This window comes from Anolis carolinensis, unplaced genomic scaffold, assembly GCF_035594765.1.
Source record: "Anolis carolinensis isolate JA03-04 unplaced genomic scaffold, rAnoCar3.1.pri scaffold_12, whole genome shotgun sequence".
NCBI lineage: Eukaryota > Metazoa > Chordata > Lepidosauria > Squamata > Dactyloidae > Anolis > Anolis carolinensis.
This window is the reverse complement of record NW_026943823.1, coordinates 13,804,494-13,827,593: the sequence shown is the minus strand read 5'-3', so window position 1 is coordinate 13,827,593 and position 23,100 is coordinate 13,804,494. Positions and strand designations below refer to the sequence as shown.

The 23,100-nt window shown below is 43.5% G+C and overlaps 2 protein-coding genes across 3 annotated transcripts in view; both read left to right on the top strand.

Annotated features, from left to right (window-relative positions):
• The window catches only part of dcx (doublecortin), an 84,809-nt gene extending 68,059 nt beyond the window's left edge, over positions 1-16,750 (top strand). For both annotated transcript variants that reach the window (XM_062963869.1, XM_062963870.1), the window contains exons 6-7: positions 4,475-4,569; positions 6,966-16,750. In XM_062963869.1, the coding sequence (XP_062819939.1) occupies positions 4,475-4,569; positions 6,966-7,022 (152 nt within the window). In that variant the 3' untranslated portion in view covers positions 7,023-16,750. The remainder of the gene's footprint in view (positions 1-4,474; positions 4,570-6,965) is intronic.
• Positions 16,751-16,905: 155 nt separating this feature from the next.
• Positions 16,906-23,100, top strand: part of capn6 (calpain 6) — a 71,595-nt gene continuing 65,400 nt past the window's right edge. The window contains exon 1 of the mRNA XM_062963864.1: positions 16,906-21,357. The gene's annotated coding sequence lies outside the window, so the exon portion shown is untranslated. The remainder of the gene's footprint in view (positions 21,358-23,100) is intronic.

Sequence of the window (23,100 nt, the reverse complement as noted above, 5' to 3'; positions counted from 1 at the left end):
CGGAGAAACTCAGATGAGAAGAAACCTGGATTGATAGGAACCTTGATGAGATGTGTCTCCAACGTGTCCTTTGCAATTTATTCTGATGCTCTAGGCCAGTGGTTCTCAACCTGGGGTCCCCAGATGTTTTGGCCTTCAACTCCCAGAAATCCTAACAGCTGGTAAACTGGCTGGGATTTCTGGGAGTTGTAGGCCAAAAATATCTGGGGACCCCAGGATGAGAACCACTGTTCTAAGCAATATCAAGATGTTCTGGAGAATGTTTCAGGACACATCTACACTGTACAATTAATGCAGTTTGACCCTATTTGAATTGCCATGGCTCAGTGCTATGGACTTCTGGCCAGTGTAGACTATCACTCTGTGTGAAGCTCTTTCCACACTCCAGGGATTTATAAGGTTGCTCGCCAGTGTGAGTCCTTTTATGTGAACATATCCTTTGATGAGGCTGGGCTGTGACGCAGCTGGTTAATAACCAGCAGAAATAAATCACCACTGACCGAGAGGTTATTGGTTCAAAACCTGGGCCAGGGTTAAGCTCCCGACCATTAATAGCCTAACTTGCTGCCCACCTAAGCAGCTGGAAAACAGCTGTGTCTGTAAGTAGACAATTTTTGGTACCACTTAATGCAAGGAGGCCAATTTAACATAATTTGTGACACTATAAAAGTGCCGGTGGCATGCGAAGAACACGAGGAAGTACTACCATCAAAAAGGACTTGGTGTCACAGTGGACGATGAAGTAGCAGCTCCCCTTGTGGCTGGAATCGAGCATAACCTCATGGAGCTGGAAAATGTTAAATAGCCTCTATTGTCTGTCTTCGTGTGATAGTCCTTAAACTCTCATTCTATCACTGAATGATCATAGCTGGTTGAATCAGTTCATTTCCCCCCCCCCTCCCCTTGTCATAAACTCTTGTGTTCAGTTTCATGAAGTCATGAGTCCTGTTCATGAGTCGGATAATGGCATTGAATGTTTGCTATGCATATGTGCATTATAATCCGCCCTGAGTCCCCTTTAGGGTGAGAAGAGCGCTGAGCTGCTGAACTTGCGGACCAAAAGGTCCCAGGTTCAAATCCCGGGAGCGGAATGAGCGCCTGCTGTTAGCCCCAGCTCCTGCCAACCTAGCAGTTTAAAAACATGCAAATGTGAGTAGATCAATAGGTACCGCTCCGGCGGGAAGGTAACGGCGCTCCATGCAGTCATGTCAGCCACATGACCTTGGAGGTGTCTACGGACAACGCCGGCTCTTTGGCTTAGAAATGGAGATGAGCACCAACCCTCAGAGTCGGACACGACTGGACTTAACGTCAGGGGAAACCTTTACATTTACCTTAAGTAAGTAAGAAAGTAAGTAAAAAAATAAATGTAGAGGTCTTATCTGAGTAAAGCTCATTCCGCACTCCAGGCATTTATAGGGTTTCTCCCCATTGTGAGTCTTTTGACGTGACTGTAGACTTCCGCTATGAGTGAAACTGATTCCACCCTCCAGGCACAAGCACACTTTGGCAGAGAAGTTTTGAGACCTCACAAAACTACAACTCTCAGGATTCTATAGCATTAACCTATAGCAGTTAAAGTGGTGCCAAACTGCATTAATTCCACAATGTAGCTGCACTCTCAAGCTATTTTGTGCATGTTACTTCATCACCGTGGCTCTTCCTCAATTAGGCTTTATGGTCCTTTTCTCACTTTTCTGCTTCATGTTGCCCTTCTACCTGTGACCTGCTTAACTCCTCCATTCACACCTTTCGTGTCACAAACACTAACCGTTCCCATTATAATGCCCACATCGATATGCACTCAGCAAGATGTAATTTCAGCACAATTTAAATGTGCAACCATGGTATGGAAAATCCAAACGGGTCCATCGGGTTTGATTGTGTTCACACCCAAAGCTGAGATAGAAAAAGGGAGAAAGTGTGAGAGACCCATCCAAAGGGATCCCAGAAGAGGCAGAGAGAATATTCCTGGAGGGGATCTGCCATCGTTGCTCATCCTGGAAAGGTGGATTAGAGGTAATATTTGAAGTTTTTTCTACAAATCCTCAGTGCTGATGAAGGAACTCCTTAGAGATTTTGGTCCATTAAAAATAACCCATGTTGGCAGCAGGGGAGATAGAGTGAATCTAACTATATTTTGTGGCTGTTGAGCAGTAATATGAAAGAGGAATCTCTGTCTATCTATCATCTTGAGGGCTATGGATTATTTCTGGAATGTTCTTCTTGCAGTGAAAGAAGTATTTTAAAACCATTCCGTTTTCAAAGGCCATTCGCAATTCTGGATGTGTTTTGCACAAAATTCGCACATGGTGAGTTTGTATAGAAAATGGCATTTCCTACACAAGAAATGGGTTTTTATAATACTATTTCAACAGAAATGTCATTTTTGGAACAGGTAATGCTGTTTTCTATGCAAATCAACCATGCATGAATCCAAAGCACAACTAATCCACTATTGTAGCATTTTCTGCATAGGAAAGAGAATTTTCTGCACATGTTTGAGCACCAAAATGTTATTTTCCAAACAGCCGCTTATGAATTCTGTGCAAATGAGTCTTGAACTGCTAAGGGTTCAAAATTCAAGGTTTTTCAACACTTTAAAACATGTATTCAACCATATTTTAAATAGACTCTCAGTTAACCGGCGCCCCTGGGGATTGTTAGATGCCAGAGAAGTATAGTTTCTGGTTTCTTGAGAGCTTTTTTGTGTCAGGAGCGACTTTAGAAACTGCAAGTCGCTTCTGGTGTGAGAAAAATGGCTGTCTGCAAGGACGTTGTCCAGGGGACACCCGGATGTTTTTACCATCCTCGTGGGAGGCTTCTCTCATGTCCCCACATGGAGCTGGAGCTGATAGAGGGTGCTCATCCGTGCTCTTCCCGGGTTGGATTCGAACTGGCAACTTTCAGGTCAGCAGCCCAACCTTCAAGTCATCAGTCCGGCCAGCACAAGGGTTTAATCCACTGCACCACCAGGGGCTCCACACTTGAGAGTTAGGCCTAATTAATACTATACGCCATACCATAGTACAGTATGCCACAAATTCTGTATTGCCACAATATTCATATTTTTGTGTGTGTCAGGAGTGACTTGAGAAACTGCTTCTGGTGTGAGAAAATTGGCTGTCTGCAAGAACGTTGCCCAGAATGGCCTGGATGTTTGATGTTTTACCATTCTGTAGGAGGCTTCCCTCATGTCCCTGTATGGGGAGCTAGAGCTAACAGACAGGAGCTCCCCCGGTAGAGTAGTGGGTTAAAGCCTTGTGACTTGAAGGTTGGGTTGCTGACCTGAAGGCTGCCAGGTTCGAATCCCACCTGGGGAGAGCGCGGATGAGCTCCCTCTATCAGCTCCAGCTCCATGCCGGGACATGAGAGAAGCCTCCCACAAAGATGGTAAAAATATCAAAACATCCGGCCGTCCCCTGGGCAACGTCCTTGCAGATGGCCAATTCTCTCACTCCAGAAACGACTTGCAGTTTCTCAAGTCGCTCCTGACACGAAAAAAAACCCACTTCCCGGATTCAAACTGCTAACCTTTTGGTCAGCAGTCCTGCTGGCACAAGAGTTTAACCCATTGCACCACTGGGGGCTCCAATATTCATATTGAATTGCAGTCATTAAAACCGAATTAAGACAAACCTAGATTTATATATATATTGCTGGTTGCTTGAGGGCTCCGCTTGCTTGAGTTCTGGTTAACTGGGAGTCTACTGTATTTGCGGATACCCTTTCTATCTCTCGCCCTGCAACCTGACCCCACACTTCTTCTGTCGCAGACCATTGTGAAGGTCTCTTTGGGGTTGGCTTTGTGACCTCCATTGTCTGCCTGGAGCAAGTTTTCTTTTCCATGGGCTTTGAGGAGGGGGCCGTGCAGCCTTAAGAACAATTAACATCCCCTGCCTTTTGTAAATACCAGAGGGGAAGCACATTGATTTTAAATTAAAATGTGACCTTCTCCTGCTAGTGTCTAGCAAGCCGGGCTCGATCGAGGGAAGTCTGGCTTCACCAACAAGGATCCGGATGGGGTCTCTTTTGCTCCTGGTTTCTCTATTGAAGGGGCAGGGAAATGAAAGCAATTCAGCAACACTGCAAGATGGAACAAAATGCCTCCTGAATGTCAGCCGTGCCCGAGTTCAGATTACTTAGGGGTCTTATGATGGATGAATGTGTCAAAGAAGAACAACATGCAAAGGGCAAAAACATATCACCATTTAATGCTCTAAACTATACAACCAATGTGTGAGATCTTGCATTGCAGGCAAAGGGTATAACACTCCACATCCATTTGCAGTGATAGGAAAATACATCACACAACTGCAGTGATAGGAAAGTACACTGGTATTTCGATTGCCATTTGTAATTTATGGGGTTCATAAATGGGAAAGTTTGGATGAAAATAAGATGGGTATATCAACACTTTTTCAACTTGATGCTGGTCTTCTCTCATTGCCGGTCTCTCTCGTTTTTTGAATAGCAAATGGCACCTCCAGCAGCCAACTGTCGACACCCAAATCGAAGCAGTCCCCCATCTCCACACCTACCAGCCCAGGAAGCCTCCGTAAGCACAAGGTATTACGTTTCTTATACCTTACTAAACCTCCTATCCGCTCACTGCATGACTATAAAGTAGTGATTCCCAAAGTGGGCGCTACCTCCCCCCGAAGCGATCCAGGGGGGCGGTGATGGCACCTATTAGGACACGGGGGCGGGGCCAGAGGAGGGGCGGGGCCTCTTCCCAGGTGATGGAAACAGGGCTGGGCACCTGAGGCGCCTGTTAGGACACAGGGGGCGGAGCTAGAGGAGTGGGCGTGGCTTCTTCGCAAGAGCGCGAGACAGGGCTGAGCCTCTGTATACCTCCCCTGAGGCACTTGTTAGAACACGGGGGCCGGGTATAGAGGTTCAGCCCCATCAGGCACTTGGGAAGAGGCCACGCCCCTTCTCTAGCCCCACCTCCTGTGTCCTGGCACGTGCTGCAGGACAGGGATAGAAGCTCAGCCCTGCCTCAGAGCTCGTAACTCTGCCCATCCCAGTCCTGGCCGCCCATTTGTGGCCCCACCTCCCCCTTCCCCTCCCAGCCCTGCATCTTGGACTAGGGGAGAGGTTCAGCCCCGCCCTCTTGAGCAGGAGCCACGCCTACCCCCTCTAAGCCACGCCCCCCCCTTCCAGGGGGCGCTGGGTAATATTTTTTCTGGAAAGGGGGCAGCAGGCCAAATAAGTTTGGGAACCACTGCTATAAAGTAGCCTCCTAGTCCACAGGGGGGACGTGTTGTTGTCTATAGCGCCGCCACCATCAATGGCGAAATGATGGTAGTACAGCTCTCAGCTTGTAGGGCTCAAGTGAAAGATGGGGCTGATGGGTTTCCATGTCTACCAAAGCACATCCTATTGTACACTCCAGATTTCCCTTTCAGTCTGAGAAAGGCCTTTGAACTATTCCTTGCTGCAATTTCTCTTATTTCTAGATCCGGCATGGGCAGACTTTGGCCCTCCAGGTGTTTTGGGCTTCAACTCCCACAATTCCTGGCCTCAGGCCCTTTCCTTTTCCCCCTCAGCTGCTTAAGCAGCTGAATACTTAATACTTAAATATTAAATACTTTAAACTGTACTATATATATGCTGCAAACAGATTCATACATTAACTGAGTGATTCCCAAAGTGGGCACTACCGCCCCCTGGTGGGCGCTGCAGTGATCCAGGGGGGCGGTGATGGCCACAGGTGCATTTGGGGGCAATGAATAACTGTATTACCTTTCTATTCTGAGTTCAAAAAATAGTTCCATAATTTCAAACTTCAATGATTCTAATTTACACCTTTCTTTAATATAGTTTAATACATATATCTTTCTGTTTAATTGCTATTAAAAATTTTAAAAATTTATTTCCAGGGGGCGCTGAGTAATATTTTTTTCTGGAAAGGGTAGTAGGCCAAATAAGTTTGAGAACCACTGCATTAAGTGAACATCTCACTGCAGCATACTGACTCTACTCCTGCTCTGACATCAACAGACTTCACTGACTTCTAACTTCCAACTGACTCAAGCCTCAACTGACTTCTGATTCAAACATATTCTAAAATGGAGTCTCGCTCTGAACATTCTAAGAGCAGAGTCACGTGGAATGTAGTCCTTCCCACAACCTCTAACAACATAGACTTAAGGGGGGAAAACTAGTATAGGAGGCTTGTAGAAGGTCGCTATCCATCCATCTGCCTATCACCTTTCTCTTTTTCTCATCTATCTCTCTCTTGCTTTATCGATGGTAGTCTTAAATCCAAAACAACATGAAAACAGGGTTGCTGTGAGTTTTCCAGGTTATATAGCCATGTTCCAGAAACATTCTCTCCGGACGTTTCGCCCACATCTATAGCAGGTGTCCTCAGAGGTTGTGAGGTATATTGGAAACTAGGCAAGTGGAAGGTCCAGGGTGGGAGAACGAACTCTTGTCTGTTGGAGGCCAGTGTGAACATTGCAATTAATCACCTTGATTAGCATTGAAAAGCCTTGCAGCTACAAAGCCTGGCCACTTCCTATCTGGGAGAGTCCTTTGTTGGGAGGTGTTAGTTGGCCCTGATTGTTTTTTGTCTGGAATTCTCCTGTTTCCTGGATGTTGTTCTTTCTTTACCGTCCTGATTCTAGAGTTTTTAAACAGTGGCAGCCAGATTTTATTTATTTGCATTTATTTATTCTCCTTTTTGTTGAAATTATCCACGTTTGTGGATTTCAAAGGCTTCTCTGTGTAGTCTGATATGATGGTTGTGAGAGTGGTCCAGCACATATGTGTTCTCCAATAATATCCTGTGTCCAGGTTGGTTCATTAAGGGCTCTGCTATGGCTGACTTCTCTGGCTGAGTTAGTCTGCAGTGCCTTTCATGTTCCTTGAAGGCACACAGCAGCAGCAGGCGGAGGAAGTGGTGCTCCGGCCTCTGCCCTTTGTGGGTGTTAACACTTTCCCCTTTCTTCTTACAGGACTTGTACCTGCCTCTATCCTTGGATGACTCGGATTCCCTGGGAGACTCCATGTAAAGGGACCCTGCTCCCTGTGTCCCTAGTACACACTCTCTTTTAGATACCCTGAGCAGCACTTCTGCCAAACAAAGCAGAGAGGTCATTGGTGCTTGCCAATCAATCCAAGGACACAAAAGTAATGTTTTTCCCCCCCTTCATTTTCTCCTATGGTTTTATTCCTCCTCTGTGCCACAAAGTCAACACTTGCCCACCCATGGAGATAAAGGGATGCCAACTGTCTGAGTAACTTCATAGGAAAGGAAATGACCGTTACTGGCCATAGGAAGCCAATGAGTTCATGGCCCCATCTTTCTCCATGTCTGTAGTCACGGAAACATTTTCCTCCCTTTTTACAATTGTTCTTTTAGCAAACGTCACAATTCTGTCTGTAGGCCAAGAGGGAAACAGGTATACCCACCAGCACATTTTCCAAAAACCAATGGATACCAGCAACTCTGCAAATAATAATAATAATAATCTGTTTCCAAAGTTATGTCTCTGAGTTGAACCCTTTCTCCAGCCCCTGACCTTAATTTATTCATGACCCATGGGAGAAAAGTCCATTATTTTGATCGGTTTTCTGCACCAGAAGGATTAAACAGCATTAAAGAAATTTAAAAAGTGAAATGTCGTAACCGTCTAAACTGGATGCTGGCATACATTTTAATGCTATGCCTGGACAGTGTGGAATTTTAACAAGCGTGTAAATATATAGGACTGATAGTAGAAACCAGCCCGGTTAATATGAAGTTACTTGAATGGAGGAATGGTATCCCTCTATCTCTGTGGAAATGGTGAATGCCTTGTAAACAGCCAACACTGAAAACACTGTGAGCGTTTTGCTTTCAGCTCTCTTTTACAATACCTTTGGGTTCCTTTTTTAATAACAAGAAATCACTAGACTTTTGTAGTGATTTTATAGAGGAAAGCAAATACTTTTAGCCGCGTTTTGGAAAAAGAGTCAAGACTTTAGGCTCCTTTTTTAAAGTAACAAAAAGCTGGTGACTTTCTTTTGCTTTTAAAAAAAATAACAAAGATACAAAAAAAAAGAGATCATCCTAAGACGTTGTTAAGAAGTCACTGCCAAAATGAGACCAGGATTACACAACCAACAGGGAAGGGCTTGAATGGTAGGTGGATAAGGGATATTGCAATCCAGTTAATTTGTGAGAGTATTTTTAACATTATGACACATTCATGTTTCTATATTATTGTAATCTTAACAAGGTGATAGAACTCTGAGGATGTTCACAATACAGTATTTTAATGACACGTTGTAATAGAAGGAGAGACTGCAAGGGTCTTTCCAAGCTTTCATCACAACTGATGCAAAGTTCACAGTTTTGTACATAATTGGCCATTTCCCCCCCCAGGCTGGCTAGAGGCACCAACTGGTCCATCTTACCTTATTCCCTATTATTATTGTTGTTATTATTATTATTATTTTGGAGAATAAACTTTGGGTACTTTGGCAAAACGAAATCAGAGCAACACCATACAGGCCAACCTTTGGGGCTGTGTTTATGCTCTGCATTAGATTTCTTTGCAACCTATTGTGCGTTTAGAATGTATTAAGGCAACTGTGTGTTTTCTGGGAGTTCTTTTTTTTTAAGTGTTTTCCTTTTGTGATTTCTTTTGGGTGGGTTTTCCTTTATGAGCTGCCTTTGCCCATTTACTCAAAGTGAAAAGGTGCGAAGAAAAGAATAAGACGAATCCTGGAGTAACACTGTGTATTGCTGGTCTACTCAATGGACTTTAAAGAGGAAAACTGAGCACGGCTATTTCTCCAAATTGTTATGTGTCGATTGGTGATTCATCCTTGCATTTTTGCCACTGGCATCTTTGAGATTCATTTTGGTGACAAAGTAAACCAGCCAGGTTTTATGACTGGATGTGCCCAATGGCTGCAGTTAACCGATAGCCTGCATCCTAAGAGCTCGCGTTGCTCTACCAAACTGTTCCTGAGCAACAATCTTGTCATTTGGCTTATGTCACTTCAGAAGAGTCAGCATTCATGTTACGTTCCTGGTCAGATCCCTCCTAGAGATGACTGGCCTTGAGGGCAAAGCACAGGGACACAACTCTAGAAGAGTTCCCTGATGTGTGTTTGAAATCTGGCAGATGTGTTGTATGAATTGGAGCAGGTCTCTTTCATTTCTTGGTGCCTCAATTTACCTTATCTGTCAAATAGGGACAGTAATATTTCTCTACCTCACAGGGAGGGATGGGAGGCTGGCTTCATGTGTCCTGTCGAGAATGCCGTCCATACTTTGGGGTCCACTGGTGAGGAGATGTGCTCCCATCTCCTAGGGGGTGCATTGACAAAGACATTGGTGCCCATCAAGTCCACCAACAGCTTCCTGGGATTATAACTTAGAAGGCACTCCAAGCAGATGGTTCTGACACTGAACCCCTCCGTGTGCGCAGTGAGCTATTAAGGCCGCCAGGTTCAGAAGTAGGGAAGCCTTATAGGCTCACTGATCCCACCCCCCAACAGCAGGCAATGGGGCCACTGTACCCAGACGAGGCTCTGAAGGGGGCATCCGTGTAGCATCGGTTGTGACCTGTGAAGGCCACTACTCCAGTCAACTTGGAAATATGTGTTGCTAGTCACTTTGCAACTTCCCTCCAATGATAGTCAGTCTTCTCTCAGTCTTGAATGACCCTCATAATCTGTCTTTGAACCTGACCAGAGAACATGCACTTGGCTATTTTCTCCCCGTTGATTATTTTAATAATATGGAGTAGTTACGGGAATGGTACTCCACCCCGTGTCTGAAGGTCACATCCAACCCAAGCTCTAGTTGTTCAAGAAGCAATGTGTCCATATTGAACTGAGCAAGGCTCAATAACACACCGACTCCCTCTGCTGCGCTCCTCTGCCCCAAACAGACGTTGCACACACTTGGGTCCAGTCCATTGGATGGCTCTTCTGGTGATGAAGTCTGTTCAGATAGCAATTGTACTGTAGAGTCTTTTGAATGTTGTACTTTGCTCTCCATGCTCCATTGAGTTCACAGGAGACAAAAACCCGGTTGTTTGCTGTTCACCCTGATAGCTAAATGGAACATGTCTCTGAATGCCAAAGGCTGGGAACAATTTATAGGGGAGAACCCTGCCTTCATCCCCATATTGTAAGATTTTCCAGAAGCTGGCCTCTGTTGGAATATGGAACGTTGGATGAGATGGACCTTTGGTCCATTCCAACAGCATTTTTTAATTCTTCTATAGTTAAGTAGATTATTGTTTACATGAAGTAGATTCCCCCTTTCCCCATGGACACTTCATTTCTTTACACAAAAGAGTTACAGCGTAGAAGCATGTCCCTTCAATTGCACTTAGTAGTGACATCTCTGAACCAAGAAGCCTGGACCCTCGCCCGATGTGTGCCGATGCGCTCATTGCTCTTCTGGAAAAGAGAAAATAGAGGGTCAAGGCTTTTGTAAGGGTTCCTGTTGTCACACGTTGCATTGGCAAGCAGAAAGGCCTAGTCTATGGAAGACTGGAGAGGCCTGGTGAAATGCAAGTGAAGGTTCTTTTTTCCACAAGGAAAAGAAAAGCCATTCAAGAGCCACAGACGCAAAACAGGGTAAAGGACCAGACTCCCAGGTTTTCAAAGCTATTCTTCAGGTAAAAAGTTTCTTGAACTGTAGGTAGAAAAATCAGTAATCATGTCAGATGTAAAACTGCTTGTATAGTTGATGTTGCATGAATCTTTGTACAAAGAAATAAAATGCATGCCGAATAGCAGTACACACAATTCTAGCTGTGTTCAGCTCCAACTCTCAGCCCAAGATATGACACAATGTGGGGCATTGCTCATATGCCTCACGTCAGGTACGGAAAAGGTGGGATGGTGTCCTCATTCCTAGCAGTTGCAGTTGCTGTCCAAAATGGTGGTTTCTCCATATCTTCTAGCAGAAGTGGATACTTTACATTGGCCTATTTTGCTGCATTATGGATAGGGTTGCCCAGTTGAACATGGGTTGGGTCTCATGGACCTCTAATTCTTAGCAGATCTTGGAGCAGGACAAGGTACATAAAGCTCTACCAAGCAGAATGGAAGTAACTTTCTTCCTGAATCATCCATATCCAGCTATCAGCTGCAGGCACATCCTTGTTGCTATTTCAATGTTGGGACCCAATGATGTCCAGCTCTGATCTTGTTGCTATTTTCTCCTCCTGCTGTTGAGAGGGGACAACTGCTATTGACCATTAGGGTTCAAAAGATGAAGGAGGACAAGTTCCCTTGTCCTGCTCAATAGTTGGTTCAGGATTCAAATATCTGGAGCCCCATTCCACATCCAACCTGGCAATCCTAATCATGGAAGATGATGGTTAGTGTTGTAGGATGTACATCTTCATGGTGGCATGGGTCAAGTTTGTGGGGTCATAAATACATTTGATGTCAATTAGTGTGAGGGCCAGATTTCTAATTTGAGAGGAGAGGGCTTTATAGAGTTTCACTTACATGGCTGTTAATTTCTAGCTTAGGTTTGAGAAGATGTAACATTTCAAGTCAATCAGTTTTGGTTTAGCACTTATCCATGAGAGTGAAGCTAGAAGTGTGAAGGGACCATCTGCCCTAAAGCTATTTGCGCTCCATACATCTCTATATGCTGAAAGAGCGTACATGAGAAAATGGAGCACTGATCCTAGTTCCCCCTGCTAAGGCGTTAAAAGTGAATGCTTGCCCCAAAACGCAGCAGTCAGACTTCCCTTTTCCTTCCTCTCTCTCTCTCGCTCACATATTTTACCTCCAAACCCAACCATGTTTCATCAAAAAAGATAATTGAAGGGGACAATGGCAATACCAGCATTATGCAATAAGCACAGGAGATAGAAGTTGCAGCCAAAATGCAATGTCTGTTGTATTTATCTTTTAATATATAAATATTTCTTTTTTAAAAGAGAGGCTTTCACATTTACCCTTTTTCCATTTCCCAAAATGAAGAGGAATATTACCAAGGGGTGCTTTGAACAATGAGGGAATGCATTGGGCCCTGCATTGTTGAAATGGCCAAGAGGACCTAGATGGAATTAGAATTAGGGATGTGATGTGAATCCATCCAAGGATTAATGTTAAAACAGAAGGGCACAGCAGTAAAGAGATGAATCTGTTTTTCTCCTTACTGGTAGGCATCTACAAGCATTGGAAGGCTGGCTATCAGGAGGGCAAAGTCATCTTTCTGTGGGTCCAATTAATGACAGTCTGACAGAGGAGAGAGATTGAGGGCTGCTTCACCTTCACCTGTTTTTATTTCCTTGGCTGCTGGAGCATTCCTAATTTTCCTAAACAAGATGGCTTGGTGCGACCTCTTAAAATGATCGCCTTAAGGTTACAGGGAAGGCAGGTAGCAATCCTGGATCTGCATGCTCTTCCACTGGGCCCTTCTGCAGTGAGCTACAATGCTTCCCTTCCATCTCAAGTGTCAGTATGGAGTGGAAATGTGCTCTGAGATTTAGTCAGAAGTTTAGTAGAACTCAAGTTGCTCCTGACACAGAAAAAAAAAGTAGAGCTGCCCAAGGCACTGAACTATCCAACTCCATTTTTTTTCATGATTTGAGAAACTGCAAGTTGCTTCTGCTGTGAGAGAATTGGCCGTCTGCAAGGACATTGCCCAGTGGATGCCCAGATGTTTTGATGTTTTACCATCCTTGTGGGAGGCTTCTCTCATGTCCCCGTACGGAGCTGGAGCAGATAGAGGGAGCTCATCTGCGCTCTCCCCAAGTTGGATTTGAACTGGCAACCTTCAGGTCAGCAATCCAACTTTCAGGTCATCAGTCCTGTCTGCACAAGGGTTTAATCCACTGCGCCATCAGGAGCTCCTTCCAACTCCACTAAACCTAGCACCTTGAATGGGTCTTTTTGGATTTTACTGCCCTTGCTATATTCTAAAGTGGAAATGACTTTGAATCAATCAGACCCGGTATGACTCCATTTCATTTTTGGATCTTCTATCCTCAGATCCTATGTGAGTTGTCTTTTGAATCAAAATTGGTATTCTATATCCTTTCCTGACCTCCTCGCTTCTCCATATCTTGTTGTCTTACGAAGCAGAGCTTTAAAGAGCACACACAAAGAAGTGTCTCATGTTGACTGCATGGCTATCTCTTGCCCATTTTCTTATTTGTAAACAAGCAAGCCCTCTGTAGCGCAGTGGATTATACCACTGAGCTGCTGAGCTTGCTGATCAAAAGGTCGGAGATTTGAATCCAGGGAGAGGGGTGAGCTCTTGCTGTTAGCCCCAGCTTCTGCCAGCCTAGCAGTTCGAAAACATGCAAATGTGAGTAGATTGATAGGTACCGCTCCAGCAGGAAGGTAACAGTTCTCCATGCAGTCATGCCAGCCACAGGACCTTGGAGGCGTCTATGGACAACACTGGCTCTTCGACTTAGAAATGGAAATGAGCACCAACCCCCAGAGTTGGACACGACTGGACTTAATGTCAAGGGAAAACCTTTACCTTTACTAAGCAAACCTTCCTTTGGCAGACATAGCAAGAATGCTAGGAATGTCCCAATGCCATCTGTGTGGACCAGCACTGCCTCCCAGGATCCACCATTCCTTTGTTTATGGCTGTTTGGAGAATCGGCAACTGAAACGAAACCGGATGGCAGGTTCCTATCTAGACCTTCTGAGCTGATTTTGTATTATTTTCCCCTTTGTTCATAAAAAGAAAGCTGCAATATAATATAACAAAGAGGCCATGATGTATTTTCTTCTATCATTGTCTGTGTTAGATGGGGTTGAAATTTTAGAAAAGCATGGGAATTTTAAAAGAAGTTAAAGAAAAAATCAAGGCGGGGTTTAAAGTTTAGCTGGCATACTTTAAATCCTTTGTACAGAACCTTGATGGATGCGTCCTTTGTAGGAGTTGTTGTATTTTACAGGGTAGGTACCTTTCCCCCCTTTAAATGACATATTTAACAAATGGGTGGTTGTAAAAACAGTTAATTCAAATTAAGGGAGTTTTTAAAAACTATCTAACAGATCAACTTAATATTTAACTTTGGCAGGCTTTTTTCCTAACCTTAGAAGGAATTCCAACTTAGTACTATGTGATATGTGGGGGAGGAATTTGCATAGTTTATATATAGCTAGGAACTGTATTTTTTCCTCCAATCGAGACCATGTCCCGTTGAGCAGATCACATTGTTGTTTTTTTTTTCATTTCATTGACAGGCATTTCCGGCATCTTAAACCTTAAATCATCTCAATGGGAATGGTGGGACTGAAGTGTAGAAATAGGTTGGCATTGGTTGAGACTGTGTGGAGATGTTAGTTCCCTAAGTCTCAAAAAATATTGGATTGAACCACTGTTCAATGAGAGGAACTCATTTGAGCAGACATACCTGAATGGGGGACAACTTGGCTTCCATCCAGTTGTTCATCTTAACTAGAACAGATCCATTGCATAAACATGTTTGTCAATATCAGTGTTGTCGATGCAATGGCTCTATACTACCTGAGGTGAGCAATCTGATTTAGGGCTCATAGGTCCAAATGGAGATTATGTCACTTTCTGGACATCAGGCAAAATAAAGAGGACATGCAGGATTTTATATGAAGTGAATCTATCAGTGACCAGTTATGTGGGTGTTAGTTTTTTGCATGCTGGCTCTCAGAATCCCTCTGGCCATGCTGCTTGAATCTGAGATTTGTGTCCCCAAAAGTAACTTGTATTGGTAATCTGTTGGGATAGAACTGGTGGGACATTCGAGGTTCTCTCACCTAGATGTTCACGAAGGACCAAATCCCAAGAGCCAACAGCTTTGGTGTTCCTTTGAGCATCTTGCTATTGATGTACTCCTGCCCATTATAAATATATGATCACATAGAAGGGTCATCAAACAGTCTTCATCTATTTGATTTGTTCTTTCCTTTTCTGAGATTGTGCAACATGGTCCTAGAAGGAAAGGAGTCACAACTTGGCAATTGGAGCAGGATGCTTCAGGGCTTTCCCAAATATGGTGATGGTCAAGCTTTAGTTAGTTGCTTTACAACATCCTTACAGTTATCATTTGCAAAAGATGCTTCTCACTTAAGAACACATGGATGTCTATCCACACCTTGTTTTCCTGATCTACCAGTTGTGTATTTCTAGCATTTCCAGCCTGACCATATGCTTGTGTTTCTTCCATGATAAGCATTAGCCATGTTTTCCACCTGGACCAGAGACTGGTTTGTGTGGACTGAAATCTTCACTGCAAGGTGATTCAAGGTTCAGTCACATGGGAATTGTAGTAGCTTCTAGGAGATCTAAATATGATAGTATTCACAATTTTCAGAAATACTATGACTAGGAAATGATGTGGTTTCATGACATCTCTCTTCTAACCATGGTATCACTGGTGGTCACAGACCATTCTCAGGTATTGAGCTGACACCTCGTTTCAATGATTCTCCCTGAAGAAAGTGGTTCCACCTCCATCTCTGTGAGGGAAATCCACCTTTTTTTCTCCACCTTCCTCTTGGGGAATCTTGACATTGTCCACCTCCCTGGTCAACCATTTTTGGAGGTCCCAGGCCCAAACGTCTCATTTTTGCAATACCTTGCAGCTCCAAGCTCACGATTCTGCTCTCCTCTTTCTCGTGTTCATGTTCTTTGAACGGAACCTGCGTTCTCCATTTGTGGTGGGTCATTGAGCTTTCTGTCCACCTTTTGTGCCATTCAACTTGTACAGGAAAAAAATTAACTTTTTATTGACGTTTTAAGTGGGGGGTGTGGGAGGGAGAAGGGTCTTTTTTATTTAAAGAGAGAGAGAAAGGCTTCAATTCCACAGCTAGAGGTAGAACTAGGAGACTTAGCTGACAGAGGTCAAATAGTGGTGGTAGTTGTAGACATTGTCGCTTGCTAGCCAACAAGCTTTTGAGAGTAAATGCATGGTGCTGACATTTCATGGCTCCCCCTTTCCCCCCTTTGTTTCTTTCGTCCCTCGGTCTCTCGCACTTTGGTGGATTTCTTTTCATTTATAGATGTGGACATGGAGAGAACGGCAGAACGAAAGTCTGAGTAAATGCTGATCGCAAAAGTTTCTCATATTGTGCCATTAAATGAGATCTTCAAGACAATGGAGTTGCCGTGATCTTGCCTCTCCATGGCAACCATCCCATGAAATACATGCTTGCAGAGCGTTTGCCCAGTAAGAACTGGGGAGGGGCTTGGCGGGCCTTTTTAAAATAATTGTAATGATGTAAATAATCTCACAGACCTTCGCGCACATATTTCTTGGACAGTTGGGAAGTGCATTAAGAAAAAATAAAATGTATTAAAATGGTAGAGGAATTCAATGAATTATGGCAGTCTCTCCTCTGGTGTTCATGACTTAAGAGTGTTGAGAGGTAAGCATGGTTCCCGTGTTGATCGCAACTCAAGACACAGCCACAAAGCAGTCACCTTTTTCTGGAATGGAAGAGAAGACAAAACCCAAACAGATGTATTCTGGACCCTTGTGTCTCTTCCCTTTTCAGTGTCTTTCTGCAATGAACTAATCCTGTTTTCTTTTCCTGGTGAAATATTGTGAACTGTTTCGACTGCTTCTTGCGCTCCATCCAACCCATTCCCGAAGCCCAGTCGGAGCGTTTCTGTGCTTGGATGCCGTACGACAGAGGACCCTGTCCACTCTATAACTTTGCTCTCAGTATTTGTTGCGCATTGTTTTCTCTCATCTAAATGTACATTTGCAAGGTGTGTGTAATGTCCTTTTCCAAAAATAAAATTTGGTTTCAATACTTAGATGAAGTAATGCCTGTCAGCTATTGCTTATTCTTTTCCTGGGTGCTTTGCTTTCATAATATATTCAAGAAACCATCAGTCTTGGTTCCAAGAAGAGTAAAAGCCCTGTAATGGCGAAACCCATAGCCATGGTTTCACTTACCCATGCATAGGGCAAAATGGCACCCCATTGAATTTGTTAGGTGGTTTTAAGGTATGATTCCCTTGTAAGTTACCACTGAGTTGCATTAGACAACTTGGCAAATTCCTTGAGAGGATATGTCCCTAGGAAGCTCTAGGTCTACCAATGCAACTCTATAGGGACTGGAAGTCGGATAATAATAATAATAATAATAATAATAATAATAATAATAATTATTATTATTATTATTATTATTATTATTATTTATTTACAACCCTTCTCACCTGAGGAGATTCAGGGTGGCTTACAAAAGTTGGCAAAATTTAATGCCCAAAATGCAATAATAAAAACAAAACAATATAAACAGATCCATTAATAACATTGTTAAAACATATAAAAACCTTAAAAATGTATATATAATTAATTATTATTTGTATACCACCCTATCTCCTCAAAGCGACACAGGGCGGTTTCCAACCTGTAAGGCAAACATTCAATTGCTGGAAAGAAACCATACAGACAATAAACAAAATAGACACATATAACACAACATAATTTAAAAAATATTTTAAAAACCCATCTCATTGTAGGTAATTTTATGGTCTTCAGTCATATACTTAATTTAACTATGCTCAAGTCAGGAGCATATCCCCCATATATATAGCAGCCTTACTGTCCTTCATTTTCCAGCACAGTGGATATTCGTCTTCTGGGTTGCAGGCTGCAAAAAGATAGTATTTGAGGGATTGCATTGGGAAATGTATCTATGGAAACATAATTACATCACCGTAGCTACTTCTTACAATGCAGGGAATTTTAATGTTTAAGTTTAGAGTTGAAAAACATAGCTGTCCTTGTCATTTTCAGGCAGGAAATATTAGAGGAGTGGCAACGTTTGCCTTATGAGACTTGAGTGGAATGAGCGGGACTACTCCGAGATCTCAACGACAACAATAATCATTTCAATCACTCTTTGAATGGGTGCTTTCTTGCTCCACCTTCTGGATCAAAGGTACCCATTCTGTCTGAGGCAGGATATTCATGTGACTCGTTTACAGGCAGGGAACAGGGGCTCGAGGCATTTCTAATTGTGGGTTTTCCATCTCCAAAGTTCAAGCCTGTGCAAACCGCTTCAAGCAGCCAGTTCCTGCTGTGCTGGAATTAATGCATAATGAATTGAGAGAACGGGTTGCCACCAGACACGGTGGAGATGGCCACGGGGGTTCAACAACTGGATATAATTAAGGTATAGAAGACAGATCTATACACAGCTATTAGTCTGACGGTTAAGTAAAATGCACACATTTAAAGGTAGTGTCCTCTAAAATGCTAATTCCTTCATGCACTCCTTGTAGGGCCCAATATCTGGTGAGGGAATGTCATATTGATGGTCAAAGTGGTAGCTGGTTGCTCACATGTTAGAGGCAGTAGGACTTCTTCTCCTTGTTTTTGTTGGAACTCTGAGCTTTTCAAGGTGCTGATCCTCTTTGGAAAGCCAAGTTGAAGAGCTTCTTTGACATCTGGAGTAAAACATGGAACAGGCACATCACCTGAGTGGTTTGGAAGCCAACCTTGAATTGGGTTGCACCCCATATAGGCATGCATGACTTGACCTTCCCGAACCAGAAGGACCCCCATCCAACCACTGTTCCTTGCAATTCAGCAAGAAGCACTCTGAAATATTACATTATGTAGGAGAGATTGTCTGCTGTATATGTCTGTTGAGGTTTGTGTATATGTGTAAGCGTATCTATGCTTGTATTAACAAGCAGGAATGTGTCCAAGACAGGACGGCCAAAATGGTCCAAGGTCTGGAAGCCATGCATCCTTCTGAGAAGTAGCTTGAGAAGATGGAGATGTTTAATTTGGAGGAGAAAAGGCGGAGAGGGAGCATGATAGTCATGTTTAAATACGTGAAAGGATGTCACATTGTTCGAGGGTCAAACTGTTTTCTTCTGCTCTGGAGTCTAGGACACAACTGAGCAATTGATTTTTTTCCATGTCAGGAGCAACGTGAAAAACTGCAAGTCCCTTCTGGTGTGAGAGAATTGGCCATCTGCAAGGACGTTGCCCAAGGGATGCCTGGATGTTTGATAATTTTACCAGCCTTGTGGGAGGCTTTTCTCATGTCCCCGCATGGGGAGTTGGAGCTGACAGAGGGGGCTCACCCGCTCTCACTGGATTCCTGCAGGCACATTGGGCTACTGGGGACTCCGATAAAGCAATCGGTTGAAACTGCAGCAAAGAGATTCTACCTAAACATTACAAAAAACATCCTGAGGGTAAGAGTTGTATAACAGTGGAATATATTGTTGCCTGGATGTTCAGTGGAATCTTCTTTTCTGGAGACGTTTAAGCAGAGGCTGGATGGCCACCTGTCAGGAGGGCTTGGGCTGTGTTTTCCTTCATAGCAGAAGAAGGTTGGACAGGGTGGTCCTTGGGGTCTCTTCCAACTCTAGGATTCTGTGATTCTATGACAATACATGCTTCTCTTCCTCTGTTTCAGAGTCACCCAAGGTTCCTCTCTTCTTGCATCCACCCACCATCCTTTGTCTCCTTCATTGCCTTTCAGGATCACCAGCTGGGTCACAAATCCAATTTCCTCGCTTGGTCCAAAATTGATTCAGCAGCCTCTTGGAGAATTATATGTCGCCAATCAGCAAATGCTTTCCCCTTCTTGCACGTGCAAGAGAGTGTTTGCATGTACTCTTGGATGAGGCCCATCATCCACGTCTAAACAGGTGGAGAGTCCTTTTTTGCATTGTTTGTGTGGATTGCTGGCCCAGAACGGACAAGGGTTCGCCGAAAGCACCCATTCTCTTGAATAATATTTCATGGTCAAAAGAAATCTTTTGTCTTCCTTCCTCCCCCCCCCCCCCCTCTCTGCTTTGTGGTCACTTGATCCAAAATCCCGCTTACTCAGCTCTCTGTGTAGAAATTATCTGAATCCTATTAGCACATAATGGAGAGTGTCCTGTAATGCATCAGTTGCTAGAATATTGGCAGCCAAATACCATTCATCATATGGTGTGACCGGAATGGAAGAATACAGAACATGGAGAATACAGTATTCTAATGTCTGCTGTGCAAGATGACCTTAAAACACAGCAACAAAATGCAACCAGTGGGAGAAATTGCATGAGAAACCTTCGCTTCTTGGCATGGATATAATTGACAATGATAATAATAAAAACATGGGGAGATACAGAGGAAACGTTTTCATATGTGGGCTCCCACCTGCCTCCTCTCCCACTTTTCTGAATTGACACAAACCCAAGGGAACAAAAGACCATCTCTTAATTAATGTATCTGAATATATTTCAAAGGTGCTGACAGATTATTCTTTTGCATACCATAACAATAAAATAGAGCCAAGATGGATTCCTGGGGAAGTAAAGCATAACATTATACCCAGGTGAAGCTCTGTTCTGTCTCCTCTCTCTCTTCATTCTCAACATAAAATCATAGAGTTGGGAGGGAACCCAATGGTAATCTAGTCCAACCATGTCAATATTTAACAGAAGCACTTCTAATGGGTGCCCATTTGACCTCTGCTTAAAGATTGTCAAAGATGGAAAAACCACTAACTTTCGAGGCAACGTTTTCCACTGTTGAACAGAAATGGCTATGGAAGACCAGAGAGTACATTTAGATATCAAATTAATGCAGTTTGACACCCCTTTAACATGCATGTGCAATGCTATAGGTCTGTGGGAGTTGTAGTTTGCAAGGTAGGATCCTCTGGTGGTGCAGTAGATTAAATCCTTGTGCCAGGATGACTGGTGACTTGAAGGTTGGGTTGCTGACCTGAAGGTTGCCAGTTCGAATTTGGGGAGACCGCAGATGAGCTTACTCTGTCAGCTCCAGCTACATGCAGGGACTTGAGAGAAGCCTCCCACAAGGATGATAAAAATATCAAATATCTGGGCGTTCCCTGGGCAACATCCTTGCAGACAGCCAATTCTTTCACACCAGAAGTGACTTGCAGTTTCTCAAGTTGCTCCTGAAATGAAAAAAAATTGCAAGGTGCTAGTACCATCACAAACTACAACTCCCTTGATTTCACAGCACTGATCCATGGAAGTCAAAATTGCACGAACTGCATTAATGCTGTAGCGCAGATGCACCCTTGGACCAATAAAAAAGAAGGATGTGTTGGGTTATCTAGCAATCATGCATGCATTTTCAATGTGGGATGGTTTATGTAGTTAGCTTGTTTTGTTGCTTAGTAACCTGAGCCAAAGCTGCATTCCAGAGTTGATGGCACCAATTTAGGGGTTGCGCATGTGAAGTAAAGGAAGGGGAGTATCCTTTCTGGGGACACACAGGAAGTGATGCACATTTAGAATTTGGGGTATATAAAGGGGAGACTTTCTTTGTTCTCTCTCTCTTGATCCTGCCATGTGGCCTGCTAATACTTCTTGTTAAGAGATATGTAGTATCCTTTGGAACTAAGATGTTTTTACCTGTATGACCATCATCATACAAGATTGTGAGTAAACATACTTTTACTATTTTACTTTTGGTGTCTCTGATGTTTATTTATGCGCATGACTCTTTAAAGAGAAAGGGAGGCTGGCTATTTGTTTTTCCTACCTCTGCTCATATAAACCCTTAGCCTTCTGCATTTTTGCTACTCTACACCAATATCTAACCATATTGGTATCATAATCCTAACAGGTTATGATAATATTTTATAATAGGATGAGAGTCAAATTGGTCAGAACTGTCTCTATCAAATCAAATCAATTCAATTCTGATACTTACTGAGGAAGGTCAACTACGCTGGAGTTTTGGTGCCTCATTTTAGCCAACACTTTTGGTGGTTCCAGGACCCTCTCCAAAATCCATGGATACACATAGCCCATTATATACAATGGCATAAGAGAATGGTGTCTCTTATATAAAACTAGCTGTGCCCGGCCACGCGTTGCTGTGGCGAAGTATGGTGGTATGGGAAATAAAGTATTGAGGAATTGGTGGTAGTTAAGGTAAAGGGTAAAGGTTTTCCCCTGACATTAGTTCCAGTCACGTCCACTCTGGGGCTTAGTGCTCATCTCCATTTCTAAGCCGAAGAGCCGGCGTTGTCCGTAGACTCCTCCAAGGTCATGTGGGATGACTGCATGGAGCGGCGTTACCTTCCCGCCGGAGCAGTACCTATTGATGCACTCACATTTGCATGTTTTTGAACTTCTGAGTTGGCAGAAGCTGGGGCTAACAGTGAGGCTCACTCTGGTCCCCCAATTCAAACCTGTGGCCTTTCGGTCCAGAAGTTCAGCAGCTCAGCGCTTTAACACGCTGCGCCATCAGGGGATATTATTTCCTAAAGGTTGTGAATATACAATACATTTTTTTTGTCTGTTGGAGGCAAGTATGAATGCTGCAATTAGGGAAAACGATTAGGATGTAATGGCCTTGCAGCTTTAAAGCCTGGCTGTTTCCTCCCTGAGTGAATTTTTTGTTGGGAGGTGTATAATATGATGTTTTGGTGCTTAATTTGTATAACGATTACCTAATTTGATGTTTAATCGGCTTTTCCTGAATCCCTTCTTATTATCCAACATATTCACTTATCCTGCCGGCCTGTTTATGTTGGATAAGTGAGACTCTACTGTATATTGATAATCTTATATTATCTGCTTAGAACTGGATTATATGAGGCCCCTTCTTCACAGCTGTATAAAATGCACACTGAAGTGGATTATATGGCAGTGTGGAGTCAAGATAATCCAGTGCAAAGCAGATAATATAAGATTATAAATGGGTTATATAGCTGTGTGGAAGGGCCTTGAGTCTACACTGCCATATAATCCAGTGCAAATTAGATAATATGTGGAAGAGGCCTAAGTGAGGCCTAAGTCTGCCTGTCCCCTGGGCTGAGTTTTATTTATTTCGTGTCAAAAGCATTGTACAACAAATACATTTCAAATAATGGCGAAAAAAGAAAAGAAATCACAAGCAACTAAATAGTTTTGGACCAAAAGTGGGCAACAGCAACCGCATTGTCTGTAGCTTTAAACAACTCCTCCTCCATACATGAGGCAGGGCATTGTGGGCAAGCATACATGTGCTGAGTTGTTTGTTCAGCTCCACAGTCACACAAGGCGGAGGATTCCTCCAGGTAGTGCCACCTTGCCAAGTTGTCTTTAGATCTGCCCACTCCACTTCTGAGTCTGTTCAGGGACTTCCAAGTTGCCCATTCTTGGTTTGCCCTGAGAGGAAGACCCTCATGGGG